This window comes from Girardinichthys multiradiatus, chromosome 15 (assembly GCF_021462225.1).
Source record: "Girardinichthys multiradiatus isolate DD_20200921_A chromosome 15, DD_fGirMul_XY1, whole genome shotgun sequence".
Classification (NCBI taxonomy): domain Eukaryota; kingdom Metazoa; phylum Chordata; class Actinopteri; order Cyprinodontiformes; family Goodeidae; genus Girardinichthys; species Girardinichthys multiradiatus.
The window spans coordinates 7,861,136-7,883,148 of record NC_061808.1 but is presented as its reverse complement, the minus strand read 5'-3'; the positions used below and the strand labels follow the sequence as shown (position 1 = coordinate 7,883,148).

Here is a 22,013-nt window from a genome sequence, read left to right as displayed (position 1 = left end):
CTAACCATTGAACAGTGCAGTCAGAGTTAGTTATTTATTCAAATTGGATAAAATGTTTTTCTATCTAAGGAAACCCAGCAGATTACAGCGAGTCAGAGACTTGTAGCATTCACTCCTCCTGGATGAGCATGTAGAGACAGTGGACAGTCACTGGCGTGGACTTTGCAGCAATCCTTCATACTGAGCATGTATGTAGCGACAGTGGAGAGGAAAAACTCCCTTTTAACAGGAAGAAACCTCCAGCAGAACCAGGCTCAGTGTGAGCGGCAATCTGCCACAACCCACTGGGGGTTAGAGAGAACAGACCAGAGACACAAAAAGAACACAGAAGCACTGATCCAGGAGTACTTTCTATGGGAAGGAAAAGTAAATGTTAATGGATGTAGCTCCTTTAGTCGTTTCACCCAGAAAGAAAGAACAGATAAAGTCTGAGCCAGTTTTCAAGGTTAGAGTCTGAAAGAGAGCACATGGAGTTAGTTATAGTTAAGCTCAGTCAATTTCCATGTCTAGGAGAGAGAAAGGGTTAAACACTAAAAGACAGGGCCATGTGGATCATCGGTAGAGGGTGAGCATTAAGTTGTTGCCAGCAGAAACTTGGACGATGCCCCTCTCCAGAAAGGTTTCACAGGTAGACACAGAACCAGGCCAGGTGTAGCTTCTAGGAAGAGAAAAGAGAGAGAACAAGGTTAAAAGCTGAAATAACAGCAAACAATGTAAAATTGGAGAGTAGTGTGAGAATGTAGCGAAGAGGGTGAAAGTGGTCATTATGTCCTCCAGCAGCCTAAGCCTATAGCAGCATAACTACACAGATAGTTTCAGTTCAGATTATTTAATTAAACGGCGCTTATTTACAACAATGTCGTCTCAAGGAACCCCACAAAGGGTCCCACTGATGGTCATTGTTATACTAAAAACCACAAGGATTGGGATACCTCTCTGTCAAACTGATTATAACCATTGGAAAAGAGAAGGGGTCATACAGTGGAACCAACAGTGGAAGAAATGGCTGACCATTTAGTAAAATATTAAACACAGTTAAAAAATAGTAAAATCACGTCTGTTCCAAATAAAATGACCGGTCACGGCAGGAATGCTGGAACAGAATATTTTGAATGCAGTTCCTATAAATTTTTATATTCTAGATCTTAAAGAAAAAATCAGAATCGGCTAAATTGTTGCCAAGAGATCAAAGCTTTCCAGAAACTGGAGGTTGGCCTCAAAATTCAGATTTTTTTTTTTTTTTTTGGCTTAAATCTGTTACATTCATTCTCAAAGACATGAATCTTCACCCTGGACGACAAGAAATTTGTCACATTTTCCCAAATTATTTCCCATATTCATTGAATTTTTATATGCTAGTAAGGAGTAATTGTATTTATTGTCTTTAAATATTATAGCTGGAGTTTTGACTATAAGTGCTACAGCTATGGATTTTTTTTTGTGGTCCTGACAGCCTTGTTGTTTAATCTAGATCTTATGACCCATTTCGTTTCAGATCTGTCCCTCCCTCAAACAGTTTGATTTTTAAACCCAGTTCTGTGTGCAGATGAAAAGGTTCTGTATGGTGGACGGTGTTACCGCTGCAGAATAAGATATGCTGTATCAGTCTTCATGAAACTCATCACAGCAATGCTGTAAATGTCTGTGTGTGTGTTGCCTAAACACCTGAAGAAGAAACTAGAACGACCAGGGTGCCATCTTTGACAACTTATCGCAACCCCCCCCCGCCCCCCCTCCGTAACGCCTTAATTTATTGACACTAACTTGATGCTGCTTGAGTCTATTGATATTTGTTTTTTAAGTCTTAATTTATATTTTAGTTTGTTGCAATGGGGAATTTAGAGTTTGTCGCTCATTTAATTCACAGGGATAATTGTTATAATTAGTGTTCGTTGCTGTGCCTTTTTTTGTTTTGAGTTATTTTTCACAAAATACTACAAGGGTTAATAATCAGACTGGCATTTTATGAGTAGCAGTTGTTGATTGTACTACAGTAGCTTCTTGTTTTATTTTTCTAATTTATACCTAAAATGTATTTATAAATTAAGTTGTACACATAGATGTAAATATTTCTCTTCCCTTTGAGCTGTTTTTTTAGGCCCTCGTCTATGTGCAGCGCTGCTCTCCTCTGACGATATGTATTTTATTGCTGACACTTCATTCACAGAGCTCTGGTTAGGTTTATTGTTTATTCTGCTAGGATTTATGCCCGTGTCTCAACCAAAGCACTAAATAAGTGGGATTTTATTTTTCCTACTACTTTTTACCCACTTCAGAAAGTAACAATCACCGCGACTGTAGTTTTCTGTGTTTATTACTCGGTGCGAAATGCCCTGCTTTTAGGCACCTGATTACTTCATCCTTTGGACTCAACACTGACTTTAGTGAAAAAATAAAATACAAAAGTTACCTTTTTTTTTTAATATAAAACTGAACTGTTGGAATAGGATTTTTCCGCCTTGCTGTACTTTTTCTGTGTAGGAAAGAATCTGAATGTAGTTCTTATTGATTTAATAATGACCACTGTCATTCTGCACTGGTTTTGTTTTAATTGAGAGATAATTTTATTTTTGTGTACATTTTTGCTCCGGGAGGTTTGGGAAGAGGTTAATAAATAAGAACTTTGGACATTTTTTATTTTAATTATGAACAAATTCTGATCCTCATTGACCTGAGTGCAAGGTTTTTAAATGGTTAAATATGATAAATGCTGAATTTGTAGCTCTTTCAAACTGCTTTTATATTTAAGTCCTACCAAAGAGTCCTAGTTTATGAGTGATTCAGTTCACTGCTGAGAGAAATTAGCCGATGATAGAATTCAGACTGGGTTCTGAAATGTGTAAATCCTAATAAAACTTAGCCAAATTAAATTGTCACACAGCATCGAAATGTTTAAACGTAGCTTATTTACATGCTTGTCATTATTTTGATTTGCTTATTGTTTTCAGACTGCATCAATTTCATATTAATCTCATTAATATTAAAATTTAGCATTTTACTGTGATCTCTTTGTATAATGAGGTTTAGTTTTTGTAAAACAACCAAAACAAAACAGAAAAAAAGGGTGGAGAAGCGAACTGAACAGAGGAGCAGAGCCTGCTGGTGGAGGAGAAGAGAGGAGTGTTGAAAGGTAGATTTGGTCCTGGGATCAGGATGGGAACAAACAGACATTCCCAGCAGATCAATGCGTCGTTCCCTCTGCTTTCAGCACCAGCCTGGAATGTGAGCAGCTCTGGTTCCTGCTTCATTCAAAAGCTAGAGAGGAGATAGCAGCACCAGAGAACTTCTCCACAGACGGGGAACGTTGAAGATGAACATTTAGGCTGAGGCTGCTGACATCATGGACAATACAGCAAATACTTCATCTACATGTTCTATTTAAACAGTGCTTAGTTTATTGTACTTTATCTTGTCCAGCATTTGTATTTATATATTTTTTCAAGTTTTTCCAAATTAAGTGATTTTGTTCACTTTTTATTCATGGTTATTATTGTTTCTATTATTTATACTTCCTAAGATTACTTTACTTGAGGTGCAATACTAGGATAAATAAAAGTCCTCACTATGTTTAACATTTCCTTATGTTAGGAGCTCTCTTAAGCCCTAAGGTGATTCATGAATAACTTTTATCTTACCGAGAGAAAAATCTTAGAAATTGAGAAATTGTAAGATTTTTCTTAGAATTTCATCACTAGGAGCTACTTTTAGTCGTAGGATTCATTGGGAATACAGGCCCTGAGCCACAGTCCAGTGTTTTTTCTCCTAAGCCCAGGTAGGACACCATGTCTTCAGCTCAGGAGTGACTTAACACAGGAAATATGACTTCTGTGTGGTGGCTCTTGAAGCACAGAGTTCAGCTGCAATCCGTGCCTTTTGAATCCTTCCCAAACTCTTAAACTACGGTTATCCACGTTGTTTGTGCATCTTTTTCTACAACTTTATAAATTGAGATTGTAATTTGAGATGAACCTATAAGCCTTAAATTACAATTTGTAAAATCTTAAATTTGCAGTTATTCATTTTCTAACTACATTAAAGGTAAGTTTACACTCCACAAACTTATTTCATGTTTAAAATTTTTAAATCAAAGCTAAGTCTATAACAGATGTTTGGGTTAAAACCATTTTAATAGTTGGCTAGAATCTACTAGTCATTTTTCAAATGTGATTTTTAAATTCAGAAACAAAAATTTCTTAATTAGCACAAATAAAATATATTTTGAGTTTAATTATCAATACAATCACCTCCAAATTCTATTAAAACTGATTTTCTCCACTAATATTAAAATCCTTAACGCTACAACATAGTTAACATTTTGCTACTGTAACATTTACCAAGTAATGAAAAGTTATGTTTATTAACGACTTAGCTGAATATTATAATCAAGATATAGCTACACAAAATGTCTTTAAAATACACTTTTTCCGTCTCATTTTTTTCTGACAAGTGCATTAGCTAAAAACAAATAAACTGCTGACACCAGGGGGCACCAAGTGATTTGCATCACCAGTTTCATTATATTTGCTTTAATGATTTAAAGAACACCATTTTTATTGCCATAACAGATTAAATTTTTTGTACCAGTAAATGTACAATAAATAGAATATTTTTGTGATAAATGTTTATTTTCAGTTAGTAACTATATTGAGAAGAGCATTTGTTATTCAAAGAAATAACCAGATCCCTTTATGGGGTTTTTCCCACCTGATTAGCCTTTTCATTTGAGTGTTACATTATGCATTTGTGCTGCTCAGGGTTTAACTGACCGGTTAAAATAACATTTTTGTGCAACAAATCATTCACAATATCACCTGGAACAGTTTTAACCATCCATTTAAATCATCATCAGGGTTCTCATCAGCCACGTTAGGACCATCACCAGTCCTGAAACAGACTTCTGTCTACACACTGTACATGATTGAGGACAAACAAGTTAATTTAACAAGCTTATTTTTTAATGGATCTGCAAAACGGTTTGTATTTCCAAAGAGAACTGGTGTACCTCCCGCCCACAGTCAACCAGAGGCAAACGTTACATAATGTTACAGAAACGTCTCCAACCCAAAGAAACCTGCATGCAAAAAAAAATAATTATAAAATAAAAACAAATAGGGAAAAATAACTCAAATATAAAGTAAAATAATCCATACAGATAAAAATAAAACATCAATGAACAGGACATACTTTATAATGCTGTTCTCGTGGCTGAAGAAGAAATTCAAACGCTTCAGTTCCACTTCTTCATAAGGAGAGTGAACTGACAGATTATTGAAAAGTAATTTAATTGGGTAGATGTGGCACCACCCACCCCACAGCCCCGCCCCTGTCTTCCATATAAGGCACAGGACAAAATAAACCCCCACATACAAAAGGAGCTAGCCACGCCTCTGTCGCTTGGTAACAAAGTGTAAATGAACAAATGTGTAAGATGACAGAAAGCCCACTAAGTGTACAAAATGTTATTCCTATAGTTTTTTTTTTTTTGGTCTGATTTTCTGTATACTTTGAGTTCCTCTGAAAGTGAGAGCTGTGGGTGGGCGGTGTGTGGGAGGGTCCAACCGAGTGAGCTCAGGCAAAATATTAAAAATATTGTCTTTTTTTTTTAATGAATAACTTTAACTAAAACAAATGACAAGAAACGTGACTGGATTTCTCCTTTTATCAGAAATAAAAATGATCATCAGATGCATGGAGGAAGAATATGATGTGGAGAAGAATGGAGGAGGGGGGTAGACGAGTGAAGTGGTTTATTGTTTTATTCTGATAAAGAGACAAAGTGTCAGTGTAAGAGAAAACTCATGAGACAGGTTAGAGGGCGAGACAGTTAGAGTTAGCAGTTAAAGAGAGGTTGTGTGTTTGTGTGTGTGTGTGTGTGTGTGTTGGTGTGAGTTAGTGTCGGTGAAACTGAGAAGTTGTTCAGCTGCAGCACTTGCTCTTCCAGCCTGTGACTCCACCTCCACTGCTGATGTCCACATTTTCACTGTTGGGCTCTTTTACAGGCGTCTGTGGAACAAAACAAACGCATTTTTAAAGTAAAGTAAGAAAATACTAATTACTGCAGTATTTTTGGATGGGCATCATATCAGCATTGCTGATTATGTCAGAGACAGAGAGGGTGCCGGGAGTGGGATAATAACCTGACAGGCAGCAACATGATTCAGATCAATTCTCATTTTTGGTGCAAAAATCAAAAAATGTATGGAAACGGGCATGAAAGAAATATTTACCTTATAGGAGGAATTCAACCCCAGATCATTAAAAAAAATGATGGATTGTGGGGGAATCAATGACAGATACAGCTAACGGGGCACATTTAGTTTAAAAGTGTACATGAAAACAAGCTGACCTCAAAGTACAAAACCTGACCACAGTTTGAGTCACGTCCAAAATTGTGTGTTTTGCTGAACGTTTAGTCCGATTATTAAAATTCAAGTTGTAAATCTAGAGTCTGACTGTGACAACACCAATCATTTTCAAACCTCTACAATCTTCACCAATGAACTCAAGTTTCTTCATAGTAACTCAGATTTCTCAGTTTATTGCAAGCAGGTTCTGGTTACAGTAGTTCACTGCTGGAGGACTGGAAACGGGTCCTTACACAGAAACTAAAGACGTCACCTTCAAAATAAAAGCAGCTTATTTGATTCTCGTTCAGAACCAACACTATATACCAGTTTGCTTTCCAGTTTTCATGTTGGCCGGTTGAAGACATCTGTGGTTCTGGATCAGGCCGGCAGGCCGTAAAATACCCAGGTCTGCTCTGGTGGAGTGTGTGAAACATCCCATTCAGAGAAACTAGAACAGCGGTCGTGAACTTTTACAAGTAAAAGACACTTCTGGCCCGCTAACATGCAGGAAAAAGAAATGTTTTCATAGAAAGGTAAGAATCTACTGACACTACAGGGACTACAAACACTGATGTTTATAGTCAGTAATAAATGGTACGATAACATACTAAAGACAGCTTAAAATGTCAACTCCATCATCATTTGGTCTTCAAATATTTGTAATAATTCTTATTGACAGCAGAGCGGTGTGACACCAACTGCTAATAATCAACACCGATCACAGAAAGGCTACCTATTGCTCTTTTATGGTTACAATAAATGAGTGATTTTACTGACTAAAAGTAAATCAAACCATTTTTAACATTTGGGCTGGACAGTCCTTTGTTTTTGAATAGATTTTATTGAAACGACACTTATTCCTACATATACCCCTCTCCCATTCCCTGCAGGATTTCAAAGGATTTGTAGATGATGCAAAGAGAGCCAGGATTGTAAATTCTACCATATTATACCTAATTATATATACCAAATTATTATATACCAAATTATACCATAAAAATCTTGGGTTGAACACAGAAATGTTTCTTTTGCAGAAAATAGGGCAAAACAAATACATTTATACTTCTTAAAAGGGAGATTGAATTTGAAAGACAGATTTTTACAAAATCTGTGATTGGAAATCAGCCACAAAATCTCCAACTAGTCAGAGGTGGGCTCAACCATTTCAACAAAATATCATTCATATAAGTTACTTATCTGTCTATAGCTATCCATTATTATTATTTCAATATTTATTGTTTAGGTTTAAGGTACAATAAAAAGATTGCTGTTAGAAATGTTAGTGTTCATCAACAATTATAAACATTTCATTGCTGTTTCAGAAAGTAGGAAATATTGCTGAAATAAAAAAATGATATTCTTTTCATTTGGCGAGTAGATGGTATGACTGGTCATTTACTGGTCTTCACTTCTCAGATCCCATCAACCACAGATTACATACGAGTCTATTCATGGGATCAATATTTGAGGTGACTGCATGCAGCAGCTGCTTCACGACAGAAATGCTGGTGGTGAAAAATACACACAGGCGGCTGCTCTAACGTGATTCAATGGAAATGCACTCCACTGCAGGTGTAAAACAACCGATTTTGATTACAGGAGCACAGCAGCTTGAATGAGTACAGAAAATATATCTGTTTCAACAGTTTCTGCAATACTTTGACATTTGCTTCTCTCTCTGTTTGCTTTCCTGACTAGCTGCTGTCAAATAAGGGCTGCAAACTCTAAAAACGATGTGATGATATAGACCATCTTTAATGAGATCATATCCCAGCTTGTGGTAGAACTAAAGTTTAGAAGTTCAGAAATACATGAGCTGTCTCGGTAAAAAAAAAAAAAAAAAAAAAATCACCCGATTCCTTTTATGACTCTTAGAAGACTGTTGATCATTTATTTTAGAGAGTATGTGAACAGGAATGTTGGCAGAACAAACTTTCTTATGTAAGACTGAAAAGTAGCTGTACTGGTTCTGAAAAGCAACAAGCAACACATGCTGAATGTCTGGATCAGATTATGTAACAAACCTTTCTGAGGATGTCTTCTGCTAACGTGAGGAAAGCCTTCTCGATGTTGATGTTGGCCTTAGCACTCGTCTCAAAAAACCTAATGCCATGCTCCCTTGCAATCTATGGAAACACACAAAACAGACTCAGAAAGCATGGACGTTGTTTGAAGAAGGTCCAGTCTAAAAATAAAGCTGTTGATCTTCCTTGCTGCACCTAGATCATGTATCGCTGGTGTATTGCGCAACATTTTCATCAGGTAAGATGGTCTGAGTAACCAGATTGGTATCTGATGTCTCTTGGTTTGCCAGCTTGAGGGACTAACAAGAAAATCCTTTGGTAAAGTCAACCAAATTTGAACTAAAACCTACTTTAAAAGTACACTGCATACTAATAAGTGCCCTATGTAAGGGACTTGGAAAATATCAAATATCTAGCTTCAACAAAAACTTATAATGCATGGTAAAGGCACAATAAATTGGAACAAGAATAATCTCATGATTTTAACTGTATAAACATCTTTTTCACGTCAACTGATCAAATCAGAAAGTAACTCCTCAACGAGAACTACTAAACAAGTGCTGATTGCTAAAGAGCTTTTGTGACTTATTGCCTCGGTTACTTGAGATCAACATCAAAAGAGTAGTTTTTCCATCACATTTACACCAAAAACTACACAAATAATAACCTATAAGAACTATTTTCATGTGGATCAGTTTGGTAGCTGTTGGTGCAGCAGTCACAAAATAAAATCTAAACTTATTTTTGTAGGATTATTTTCTACACAGTGCGTCATCTGAAAGAAACCCTTAATGGCTTATATCAAAGTGAACGGTATGTTGCAATCGAGTTGTTTATGTTGTTTTTTAGGCTGTAGCAACAAAACCGAATCAAAAAGTGAAAATGTTGTGATCACATTGTTTAGTCGGTGCTAAAAGACTATATAGACCTTAAATCGCAACATTTTCTGCAACAGTCTGAACTTGAAAAAGCAGCAGCAACAAATCAGCCAATCAACAGAGAGGACCTCGATGATGAACCTGTGCTTTTATCGCGAGGGCTTGATCGTCCGTCTCACCTGCTCTCCCTTGGCTTTTGGTACAACCCTCTTGTCCTCCATGTCACACTTGTTGCCTAGCAGCATTCTCTCAACATCTTCATTTGCATGCTGAAAACAGAGGAAAGAAAAAAAATGAAAAAAGTGACAAATAAAAGGATCATTTAAACATAAAATGTAAAAGAATTCTTTTGTTTGTTTTTAGAAATTCCGTTTTTTATCAGATAAATATCATAAAATAATACTACTAACAAGAATAATCATTACCATCCCTTATTGGGAATCAGAGCAACTAGCAAACTATTCAGGAGTTTCTTATTGAACAATTAAAGAGATTAAAATAAATCAAACATGTAAAAATCATTGAGGTCATTACAGTTATTTGCATCTAACATATTTTTGGCCTGGTTAAATTTAGTGTCTCAACATTAAGAATATTCGAACATATTTTTTTAAAGCTACAACGCAACATGTTAATTTTTTTACTGTCTAGAATAGTTTGACAGCACAAATGATTCCAACAACTTGAATTTTAAAACTGAAAGTATATTTGTATGTTCGCTGATTTATAAATGGCACAAAGTAACTAGTTACAGCTTAAAATAAAACTGACTAGTCGCACACTTAAAGAAATAAATTCATGTCACCTAAATGACTTCAATTCCCTGTCATGTCTTTTCTGTTTCTCAACATTGTGTTTAATCATTTATTAAAACAGCTACTTTCTACAAGATTAACAACAAAAATCTGGAGAAAAATGAAAAAAATCTCAGCTTCTTTGGAGTCACCAGCAGGCAAACGTTAAGCTCTTAGCAGGAAATTCATTGTGTTTCCTTTCCTCCTTAAACAGCAGGGGTGACACACATTACAATGACACAAGGTCAGATGGTCTCGCCCTGTTTGGTCCAAAACCTCCATGTTAAACACACCAACTACTATTAATCATGAACACAGATAAGGAGATGAATTAACTTCAGCAGAACTCTCCAATTACAGAACATTCTTCAAAAGTAAAATACCTTTATGTAAAGCGGAGAGAGCAACAGCATAACAACAGTATGATAAACCTATTTTTAAAAGAAAATAACATTAAAAGCGCTGAGATGACTAAATAGTGTCCTTTGGGTTGCGCGGTTTTGTAGAAGTCCAATTAAAGACGTCCTATTCCCTGTTTAAACATGGCTGTTTTTTGACCTATGATGCAAAACAAAAAGGGTTGTATATATTCCTGTTCTACAGTCCTTACACTGTTAAATCTGTGTTTTTAGTCCTATTGGCTGCATTTCCCTCACATTTTTCCTCTCTCCATGACAACAGAAGAAAAATAAAACATGAAAATACTGAAAAAAAACTATATATGTTTCTGTGCCTCTCACCTCGTCAATGTTGCGCAGCCATTTGCTGATGTTTTCAAAGCTCTTGGCGTTAGTGATGTCGTAGACCAGCATGATGCCCATAGCTCCTCTGTAGTACGAGGTGGTGATGGTGTGAAACCGTTCCTGGCCTGCTGTGTCCCTACAAACAAAGGTTTTATTTAGAAGTACTCCTTTTTTCTTGATGGTGCTGTAACTATGATCTTCACCAACCACAGATTGTAAACGCTACAATTTGGGGGAAATGTATCAATTACAACTCTGTCAAGATCTCTTTCATTGATCATTTATCCTCTATGAATAAAAACATACAAAGTAGACTAAATTAAGACAGGAAGAACTTCTTATTTCCATTCAAAATAAAGAATTACAACTTTTTGTAATGTTAATAGCCATGTTTGATGTAAAAGAGCATTTGCCAAAAATTATGCTTATATATTATATAGAATCCAACCTTATTGGATTAGATCACATTTGAATGAATTAGGTTAAATCAATAAATACAGACTGAACTGGATGGTTTATAACTCAAGCTGAAACAATCTGATTTATCATGATTACTTGATTATTAAAACAATCGTCAACTAATTTAGTAATTGAATAATCGTTAACTGGAGTATACAGACTGTAAAACATGCCATTCGCAGAAAGAAAAACCCACTCACAGCAGTAATTAGGCCAAAACTGTACAAAAATATATACATTTTGCCTTTAAGATAGAAAAAAATTGTCTATAATGATGCTCTATTTAGCTTCACCTGGTTCAAATTCTGTAAAATATCTCCTATGAAGCACCTTTTGCTTTCCGATTATTAATTGATTAATCAACAGGTTAATAAGACTGTACAGGTTTAACTTTTCTGGAAGAAGTACAAGGAGGAAACCTTTGCTCTCTAATAAAAACATCAAGGCCGGACGAAAGTTTGCCAGACAGAACGTAGACTAAGACAAGAACACATGAAATAAAGTTTATCAAACAGATTAGCTTGAATTGATTCCCTACTGTTTAGCATAGAGTTGGAGGTATCATGGTTTGAGTATATTTTGCTGCAGCAGGATCTGGCCAGCTCACCATCATAGAATCCATGTATTCTACTGCGTACCACAGTCTGCTTGAGCATCTGTAAAATTAAATGAAAGCCTATGTAGAACTGGCCTATGTAGAACTATAGTGATGACCCAAAACAAAATGAGAAACGGAAACTTCTACACGGAGTCTAAACCCAGATCTTTATCCCTTTGAGATGTTTTGGTGTCACTTGAAACGGGCGGTACCATCTGAAACTTTCCTCAGACCGATGTCAGACTGGTGGATGGCTGAAAGAAACGTCTCACTGAAGTTATGCCAAAAGAACAATTTATTCAGTTATACTAGTTTTTAAGCAGCAGGGTTTTCTTTCCCACAGAATACACATTTCTGTTAATATAACTTGTTTAAGGAGTAAAACGTGGTTCATTTTTTTTGGTGTTTACTATATTTTAATCGCTTTCTTTCACAGAGATAAATAAAAAAGGTTAGATGGTGATATGGGAACATTTGTTTCAAAAAGAAATACTTCATGGCGTGTCCTAAATGTTTCACCTGACTGTATAAACTACACAAACTTCACAAATGCTCATATTCCTCATAACCCTTTACTGAGGTACTGTTGTATCTGTTATTACAAACTCAGACAAGGTCCTAAACATCGGTTCTGACAGGAAATTAAAAACACACCAAGAAAGAACCCATGGAAAAATAGAATGCTCTTTTCCCTCAATTATCCCAAATATTGTAATGAATTTATGTTGATTATCAATGAAAAGTTGAGAAAAAGCACAAAACCTCCTCAGTGCTCAGGATGATACAAAATAACCAAGTGAAATCTGAAATACTAAATAAAGGGTTAACGTTTTTTGTCTTTTAGACGTTTAAAAGCAACAGTGAGTGTTGATGTGCAGGTGTCCGTTTACTGGATTACAGTAAGAAACCATCTGTACAACAGTAAAGTCAATATTAAAAATTCACTAATAAGCTTCCAGAGCTCCATTTGACTGGATGTTTGCTCTGACTGTTTCACAACTCTTATTAATGAAAGTTACAAACTAAATACGTTAGCTATTTTACCTCCAAGTATGAATATTTGGACATTTTAGAAATAAAAGCAGTAAGTTCAGAGACTAAAACCAGCTGAAGTTTAACCTTTAACCTATGAAATATTTGCTGTTTCTACACTTGGGAAGCAAACTCAGTTCCAGCTGGTAGAAAATGGCCCTTGTGTACAATGATGCAGCATATGTCCTGATGGAGACTATTTCCTGTTCTTGCATACTTCAACCCTTATGTCAAACAGATGTTTTACTATGATGAGTCAGAAACTCAAGAAGCTACACCGAATTCTCAAAATATCAAAACGTTGACACTACAAGAAAAACAACATCTTAGGAGACTTACCAGATCTGTAGTTTGATCTTCTTTCCTTGTAATTCAACAGTTTTAATCTTGAAGTCTATTCCTGTAAAGAAAAAAAAAACAAAAAAAAACATGCATGTCAGTGACACATTTTATACACAATAAAATAAAACAGAAACTGTCAGTTCATTTGAGCCACAGTCTAATAAAAAGAAAATGATAGACTGATGCTTACAGGTAAAGTCTGTGGCAATGACACAAAAACAGAAGAGCCAAATGCAAGCCAAAGAAAGACATCAAGGAGAAAAGAGATGGAAAATTAAAGAAATGTTTCCATCAGAGACAATATAATCTCCTGACTCTGCAGAGTCATATCCGGTCTTTTAACCCCAATGCGACTCCTTGGAGGTCAGCATGTTGACAACTGGCACACAGGAAATCAGACAACATGCTGTCATCGAGGTAAAACACGCTAAGAAATGGACTAAACCCCCCCAAAACCTTTTACCAAATGAACTTAATAGATGTTCAAAGCAACAGGGGTGCATTATTCTCAAATTCTAGTTTTCTTACAGGGCTAGGATAGGATTCAACACAGGGTTCTTTCTAATAAAGAGCAGAAAATATTACCGACTACAATAAAACAGTATCCTAATTGCATTAATTAGGCCAAAACCAATAGAATTTAAAGGGTTTCTTTCCTTCAGTGCAAAACAGTAAACAGGATAATACTTAGAAGTGTCTATATGCTAAATAAAAGTCTTAATTTACAATACATAATATATATATACACATACATACATAAGGATGTTCTTTTTGGAGTTTTATGATACTCAAAGTAATTTAACTTGAAAGACATACAAATGAAACGCTGGGTACGTTGAAGCATTTACGTCAAATATTGTGAAATTAAGTATTTGAAACTTTGAAGGGTTTTGAGATAGCACTTTAGCACCAAGACTAAAAAGTATGAAACCACAGAATGCCAAACAGGAATAAATGAATATCAATGCACTAGTGATGTGGTTGAAGGCCAACAGGGCCCAGTTACTGCTTTGAGGTGTAGCCAGCATTATTTTCTTGTCTAACACAGAGCTGTCAGTTCTGCTTGGGTCAGAACGTTTGCATGGTCAAACAGTTGAAGAAACAGCTGTGTTTTAGGTAGGGTGGAGAATAATGAAGAACTGGCTGCCAAAGTGTGACTCACCAAAAACTATGGACACCCTAGGGGGAGATGGAGTGGGAAAGAACATTTAAGCTGCTTCAAAAGGCATAAATAATAGGATGAGGGATGATGTATAAGGTAAACAAGGACAGTTTTATTGATAGGCTAATGTTTGAATTCTGTTCTCAACACTGGGAAGTTGGGCCAAAAAAATACGTTCGTTGGGCAACAACAGGTCATCGACCTATTCAATGGAAAAACGGACATACTTCACCAGAGGATTGCCATGACAACTTAGACTGAACATCTTCAGCAGGAAGCAAGTGGGTTTTTTTTTTTTTTTTAAATCCAAGAAGATTCATTATTTCCACAAACATGAACACCACTGTAGTCATTTGCCAGTTTCTGTGCAAAAAAGTAGTTTCTAAATAACAGATCATAGGCTGCTTCGTTATACATGTTAAAGAATATCCACGTCCTGCAATCATCATGGAGGAAAAGCTGGAGGACGGAGACAAGGCTGGAAAGGATAATGACAGAGAGGGGTTTCCCAGTCGGGGTATTTTGAGCAGCAGCTGTCTCTAAAAAGGTGTGAGACCTGGACCAGAGGAAGACTATATTCCTGTTTCGGGTTTTCATTTCTGCCGTGTACACAGTTCTGGTTTTCTCAAACTTTCAGCTGAGGCGATATTATTTTGTAATCCATCGAGTTGTGCTCAAAACGCTTTAGTTACATGCTTTCAAAAATAACTTTATAGCTTCCAACAGTAATCTAGGGTCACTACACATACGTAGTCCTGGTTTTATAGAGTAACTGAGGGTCTGGGGTTAAAGCTCTAGAGACTTTACACCAGATTTTCATAGTGTCTATATTCATTTACTTCAAGCTCACAAAAATAAAGCTGTTTTTGCACTTTATTGCAATTATTGTTCATGTTGTATAGTGCAGGCATTTTCACAGTTCATATTTAAAAAGAATGCAGTTGATTTTCCACTAGTATAACACCTTGATCACTGTTATATTATGTTTTGAAGGTTTTTCTGATAAAAACAGCAGATGGAAATGCACCAAAATTATAAATGAAGGCAACATTGGACAATATATTTCAAATTAGCATGCAACTTTTTTCTAAACTTAATTTAAAGCCTAGTTTTCTATCAGGTAGCAATCCCACAAAGGGTTTGCAGTATTTCCGCTACCATTATCCAAGGGGGCGCCCCCCCAAAAAAGGAACACCTGCCCCTTTAAGAAAATCACAAATTATTAAATGTCTGTACGTGTTCAAACGATACCAATTAACTGCGGTGGGAGAGGAACTATATTGTTTCCAACTTATGGTGGAGGAACACTCAACCATGGAAGTTCATGCTCCTGTATGGAAGCTCATATGGGCCAAAACTCTAATTTACATTCAAAAGATTCCAGTTATTTTACAACTGAACGCTTTACATTGTTGTTTTGAATCTAGCTGTAAATTACTGATGAAACAAAAAAGATGAGTTTCCTAAACTGAAATCAGCACAATCTGTAAACCGTTTCTGTAAATAACAGTTGTCATATTCACACTTTAGTTGCCAACCACTGTCAGTACTGAAATGAGTCATCCCTAGATGCAAACATCTGCTGGAAAAATTTGGCAGCCTCCTCAGATTGCAGAGCAAGAATACCATGAAAAATAATTGTATGAAGAGTAACAATGAAAGGCAGGACAGAAAATGCTGTAATATTTAACACTAGAATAAAGCTCCTCTGCCAATCTTATACAGTGGTTGTAATAGTGCGTGCATATAAGAGCTGCACTTTCAAAGTACATTTTTTAAAAGGCTAGTGGTAAAGCAACATTTATTCGAACACCCAAGTTGTAAAATGTGAATTACCAACTAATTTATCATCTGTAATTTCACAAACCGTAAACCAATAAAATCAGTGCGCTGATCACGAGTCAATAACTTTCAAAGTTCAGCAGTGGATGTAACTGAGTTTACTGCTGGATGGAGACTAAAGATATGTCCCCGACCGTGTTTCTAGTTTTACACCCCAGCTGTGTGGTTATGATACAACAAGCTAAGGTTTATGGGCCATGTCATTCCTTCCAGTTTATTTGTGTCATTCAAGCAGATCTCAGAAATGTACACCTTTCTCAATGTAAGGGTGCAGAACACTACTCTTTTCACGATTTATATATCTACAAGTGTTCACCCAACAATCAAAAATGTTATACTCAATCTAAAACAAGGGCACCAAAATCTGTTCTGCTTACTGTTGGTTCTTGAATTCATTTCCACATTACTACAAATTAAAACAGAAAAACCTGCTGCTGTTGCCAAGGGCAAAAAACCTGTTGGTTGGCACTGCTGGTGTATTTAAAACACAGTAACACATTTCTTTAACATGACAAAGATCTTCTAGGGTTGGTTTTACTCAGCTCTGCAATAAGTGTGCCTTCATGTAACAGCAAGCTCTGGAACAGCACATCAGTTCATGTCTGAACCACAACAAATTAATCTAACTTGGATACCACTAGAAACAGTGTTACTCATAATGGCTGCTTGTTATAGGGCATACAGACAGGAACTCCTAACAAGACATAAGTTATAAAAATAAAATAAAAATAAAAAGCCTGAAATGAAATCTGAGTCCAATGATCAGCGACAATAACGTCATAGTCATAGCACTGCAAAAAACGACTCTGATGTTTCATTATTACTCAGAGCAGGTCTTAAGCAATAAGAGTAAATGGAGCCCGCACTTTGGCTGCGCTGGGATTTGACATACTTTGACACTTAATACATGCAAGTGCGATTTTAGATGCATGTGTAAAGTATTGTAGAGATAAGAGGCTGATGATGCCACCTTGGAGGATTGTCTATGGTTCCCAGTGGAGCATCTAAGGCACATAACCATGCATATACTTTCAAATCAGAGCTACTTTGCTTATCAGTTGCAAGACTGCAATACTAAAAACACTGGGTATACAATAAAGGGTTTTTCTTAAATACAAACTACTTTAACCTGTAATGCTATATAAATTGCTTAAATACACCCAACAGATTTGTTTATTTAGCCTTAAAACAATCGGATCTAACTTTGCAATTGTCATACAGAGCTTTGTTGTCTCGTTTATATGATCAAGTCATTAAATCAACTTGTGTCATGTTGTGGCAACAGCTACAAGGTCCTAAAGACAGAGAACCTGTTCATGGTTAACGTCACCCTGCCTGTAGCCAAAATATTTTTAACAAACCCAACTCATCTCTTTCGCCAAATAAGTCTCCAGTGGTGTGCTCTGGTTTTTATTATTTGGCTATAGCTACAAATTACAATCAATGTCCCTTATTGGCAATATTTTATAAAACAAATGTGTATCTGTGTGCCAATAATAAGGCAGGCTTACTTTCATTCAAACAAACTTCTCTGATGAAAGTTTAAACTGTTAGCATTCTTTTTGACTCTATAAAGTACACTTGTCACAGTATTGGTTTTCTCAGATATACTGGGACCATAATTGTGTTAAACAATAAAAATGGCAATTTCACTTAACATATGATGACAATCACAGAATTAACCATGAAAAATACGAGTAACTTCTCCGTATCTGACACCGAATATCTGCTGACCTGGTATAATGGGTAGTCATGTCCAACCAGAAGGCATGGACCAGTTACCAAGATGCCACAGAAAGTTGCACAAAGACAAGTGTCATGGTCCCAACTCCCCCAGCTGGTGTTGCACACTGCCAGTCAGCAGGCTGACAGAAGGCTACTAGAGTTTTCTTTACTTACAAGAAAAAAAAGCTGGCTATTCTGCAATAATTTAAGTCAGGGAAAACAGTCAGGGTGTGGAAACTCAAGCAACAACTCTACCACTCCTATGAAGGTTCTGAAGTTTTAAAAATAAAGTTGCCAAGCTACAAGTAGCATTGGTGTCGAGCAGCCGACCTCAGGATGGCCGCACGAAAAGCAGCCCGACAAATTAATCAGCTAATATCAGGATTTGATGTTTGTGTTACTCTATAGATAGAAGAACAAAATAAAAAAAGGTCTAATCCGCCAAGGAACTTAAACAACTACTAAATGCAGATATTTTATCATTGTACGATTATTACAGTTTCAGTAAGTTAAGTTATAATATTTTAGCAGCAGTAGAAATAACCGTTGCATTTCTGTTTGAAATAAAAACAACTGAGTTTTGTTGTGAATCGTTGTGGAAATACCGTCAAATACTGGTCGTACCTTGAGGACTTCAAACCGCCCCATGACTACCCAACAGCAGAGCCACTTTCAGAAGTTTTGTTTCTCTACTTTAACAACCATACGTCTATGAAAATTACCTAGTAATTACAAATAAATAAATCAACCACCCTGATTCAGCTTCTTTGAATGAGAGGCATATATTTTGTTACCTAAATAGGATACAGATTGTTCATAACGTCAGTGTAACTTATGCTTTTGAAGTTGCTGTTTACGCGAAAAAGAAAAATAACTGTAGTAAGCCTTAATTCAACTGATAGTAACACGAAACTAATTGATGTTTTCAAAGCCCAAAAACTGTCCGTATGAATTGAGATTGTTACTTTAACTATTTGGCCAACGCCTAATCCCATGGAATCAACTGTGAGACTAGTAACGTCTTTCAGCCAGCAGACCGACAGTGTGCAGCAATGTCTTTCAGCCAGCAGACCAGTGTGCAGCAACAGGTGGGGGATAGGCAGTGCTGCATTGCTCTATTCTCCAAAAAAAACTCTTAAATTGTAGGTAGGGTAAGAGAAAAAATATTTCACTGTATTGAAACTTAATATCAACAGCCACAAAATGTAATTACCGTAGATTATCAATTACATTTCGAAATATGATTGAAAATAATTGTTCATTTTTAGGCTGCAGAGTTGCAAAGGCTTGAACTATATGCGGTGAAAGATTTATACCAAGACTGTCTTCGATACATTTTATATTCTATTTTATCATTAGTGCAATAATGTCCACAAAATATCATCTGATTTTACGTTGACATTGCTCATCCATATTTTGAAGGCAGCGTTGTTTAATTGTAATAGATAAATTACTGGTTATTACCCAGCTGGTTTCACAGTACAATCAAAAACAGCTTATTGCTTATTGTGAGTTAAGATTTTCAGAATCCCTGTTCAAAACATTAAATAAACAAAGCCAGAATGCAATTTATTATCTATTTGTTTACCTCCTGTTAGCAGCATAGCGGAAACTAGTCTAACAAAACCAGGTTTTATTTGTAGATAGGTACAACTTTGTTGAATCAACCACAGATAGTCTGTTTGGCTATGTTTTCATGTGATTAAACAAAAACATCTGATTTTATTCATTTAATTCTCTCTTTTTTCGCTTTTCTAACACCAACTAAAAGTGGGACCCATGTCAAAAGTGTTACAAATGGTATTTGGGTTGACCCTCAAAACACCCATCATTTACAACCATGTGACACCATTGAAACTTCTGTGTAAGGTTTTCTGCTAATAACTACAAAACCGTTTAGGAATAATGCTAAGTTCTGCGAAAAAAAAACAACTCCATAATAAATGAAAAATGCTGGAACTCAATTCTAAACCTACAGACATGCTCTCGGTATCATATGAAATGTATTTATCTTTCAAATGGACACGATTCTTCTGAATTTTCTGATTTTCATCGTTGGTAACAAGACCGACGAGAGCTTCTGTAAACATAGAACCTGTGACAGACACTGTCTAATTTGTTACAAAAGATAATGCACAATTTATTTACTGGGTGTATTTGAGAAATGAATGCCTGACACTTGCTTTGAGAAATACTTTTCAGAGTTAGAGTCACAGTATGGCCGACCTGCACGTCGTTGTTAGCCACTGACATGACAGAAATGCCTTTACATTAACGTACACTCAAAGCCAATGTGAATTTAAACTATCCCAATGTTTTAATAACTTGAATAAGAAGCAAACAAACAGGCGCCATAAATCCACAACTGGCTCTGTAAGAGTATGCCGAGGCCTAAAGAAACAAAGCATGCTAGCATTTGTCCTGCCTACCATTTCCAGCTGCATGGTGGGGGTCAGACGACTTCCCCAGCTGTCAAAAAAAAAAAAACCCTGATAGAGGTCGGAAACTATCCGGAACATCTCTAACTACACAGCCAGCTGAGCCTGTGTCCCCGTCCCCTGGTGTTCTTACCTATGGTAGAGATAAAGGTTGTGTTGAAGGCGTCGTCAGAGAAGCGGAACAGCACACATGTCTTCCCCACACCCGAGTCGCCGATCAGCAGCAGCTTGAACAGCAAATCGTACGTCTTTTTCGCCATTGGGAAAAAACAGTATGTGTTCACCCAGAAAAAGAAACAAACGACAAACTAGCACGGCTACGTGAAGTCTAAATCCAGCTCCGTGGCCAACTTGACTAACCCGCTCCAGCCGTCCTGGCTGTTAACAGTTAACAATCTGGGATTTGTTGATTAGCTTTGGCGAGCTAGTAGTAGCCTAAATGTCACCCAAATAAAGGACCCAACGACGTGTCCAAGAAGTTTAAATATCCCAAACCGAATCCTCTCTTACAACATGGGAACAAGAAGCAAAAAAAAAAATGGTATCTCCTCCCGTGTGATTCCTTTTTTTTCCACTCTTTCTTTTCTCCCACACAGTCGGGACAAAATGGCTTCTCTCTACGTCTCTACCCCAACTCACTCTTTCTTCAAACTAACTGCGAGCTAATTGAAATTCTCCGCACACGCCGTCATTCCGGAGCCCCGCCGAGAGCTCGACTGAGAAGAATTGGGAACAAACCGAACATGAAAGTGAATCAAATTCACTGTCTGCTTGGCAAAATTTAGCTTTTCAGATTAGATTAGAGCAGAAATACAGACGACCGCCGTCGCCTTCGAATGGGAGCCACAACGGCGACTCCCTGGACCAATTGACACGCCCTCTCCCCGCCTTTCTGTCAAAATACACGCTTTTTATTGGTTGTTTCATCTGTCACTTCATGAAATGACGTAATATAATTGGCTAAAACAGCACAAACTGAAACGTTAGGGGGCGTACCTTCAAATGACCGATGAGCCAAATGTTACTGCGTGAGTCACTCCGGACATTAAGGCGCAGAGGCCCCTTTGCTTCCCAGTGTGAAAAGCACCCTATTGAACCAACATGGACGCCAGTTTCATGCGGATCTCTGGCCGCCAGGGTGTGTTCCAGTTTTCATGGCAAGCTGGCACTTGGTGTGGTGACGATCCCAGCTGTGAGTCAGGCAAAGTGATGTCATATAAGTACTTCGGTGCTTTTTCACGGGCGTTTCCCCACGATAAAGCACTGGGGTCACTCAAAAAAGCGGTGGGAGACTTTACCTTTATTTTCCAGTTAAATGTTATTAATGAAGTTGACGTTTTTGCTCTGAACTGACGCAAGTTATGACACTGTTTTCCGCCTTGAAAGTTAAGAAATAGTTACTAAAGTTGTCAAAAGGGTTCTAAATCTAAATATTTTTTGCATATATGGTGGTCTCAAATCCATACACCAGCTAAGGCTTAGTCTACCTCTAAGGAATGAAAATAATTTTGTCGAAATCAGTCCATTGTAGCTCTGGCTGCATGTTTAGGGTCTTGACCCTCCTGGAAGCGGAACGTCTGCCCCCTTTTTCAGCTTTTAACAGGTTAGCTTCCAGATTATCCTTTATTT

General features: G+C 36.8%; 1 protein-coding gene across 1 annotated transcript; it reads right to left on the bottom strand.

The window, feature by feature from the left end:
* Positions 1-4,933: 4,933 nt before the first annotated feature.
* rab10 (RAB10, member RAS oncogene family) lies at positions 4,934-21,262 on the bottom strand. Its single transcript, XM_047387859.1, has 6 exons — positions 20,518-21,262; positions 13,215-13,275; positions 10,784-10,922; positions 9,429-9,518; positions 8,372-8,473; positions 4,934-6,003 (listed from the first exon to the last, which is right to left on the bottom strand). The coding sequence occupies exons 1-6, from the start codon at positions 20,642-20,644 to the stop codon at positions 5,917-5,919; spliced, it is 606 nt and encodes a 201-aa protein (XP_047243815.1). The 5' UTR covers positions 20,645-21,262; the 3' UTR covers positions 4,934-5,916.
* Between the last annotated feature and the right edge of the window lie 751 nt (positions 21,263-22,013).

Excerpts from the sequence above, each read along its gene's own strand:
- rab10 (XM_047387859.1), bottom strand. The coding sequence starts at position 20,644 with ATGGCGAAAAAGACGTACGATTTGCTGTTCAAGCTGCTGCTGATCGGC. Across the intron at positions 9,519-10,783 it reads GGCTGCGCAACATTGACGAG|CATGCAAATGAAGATGTTGA; the intron begins GTGAGAGGCACA and ends CTCTGTTTTCAG. Across the intron at positions 6,004-8,371 it reads CAGAAGACATCCTCAGAAAG|ACGCCTGTAAAAGAGCCCAA; the intron begins GTTTGTTACATA and ends TTTGTTCCACAG.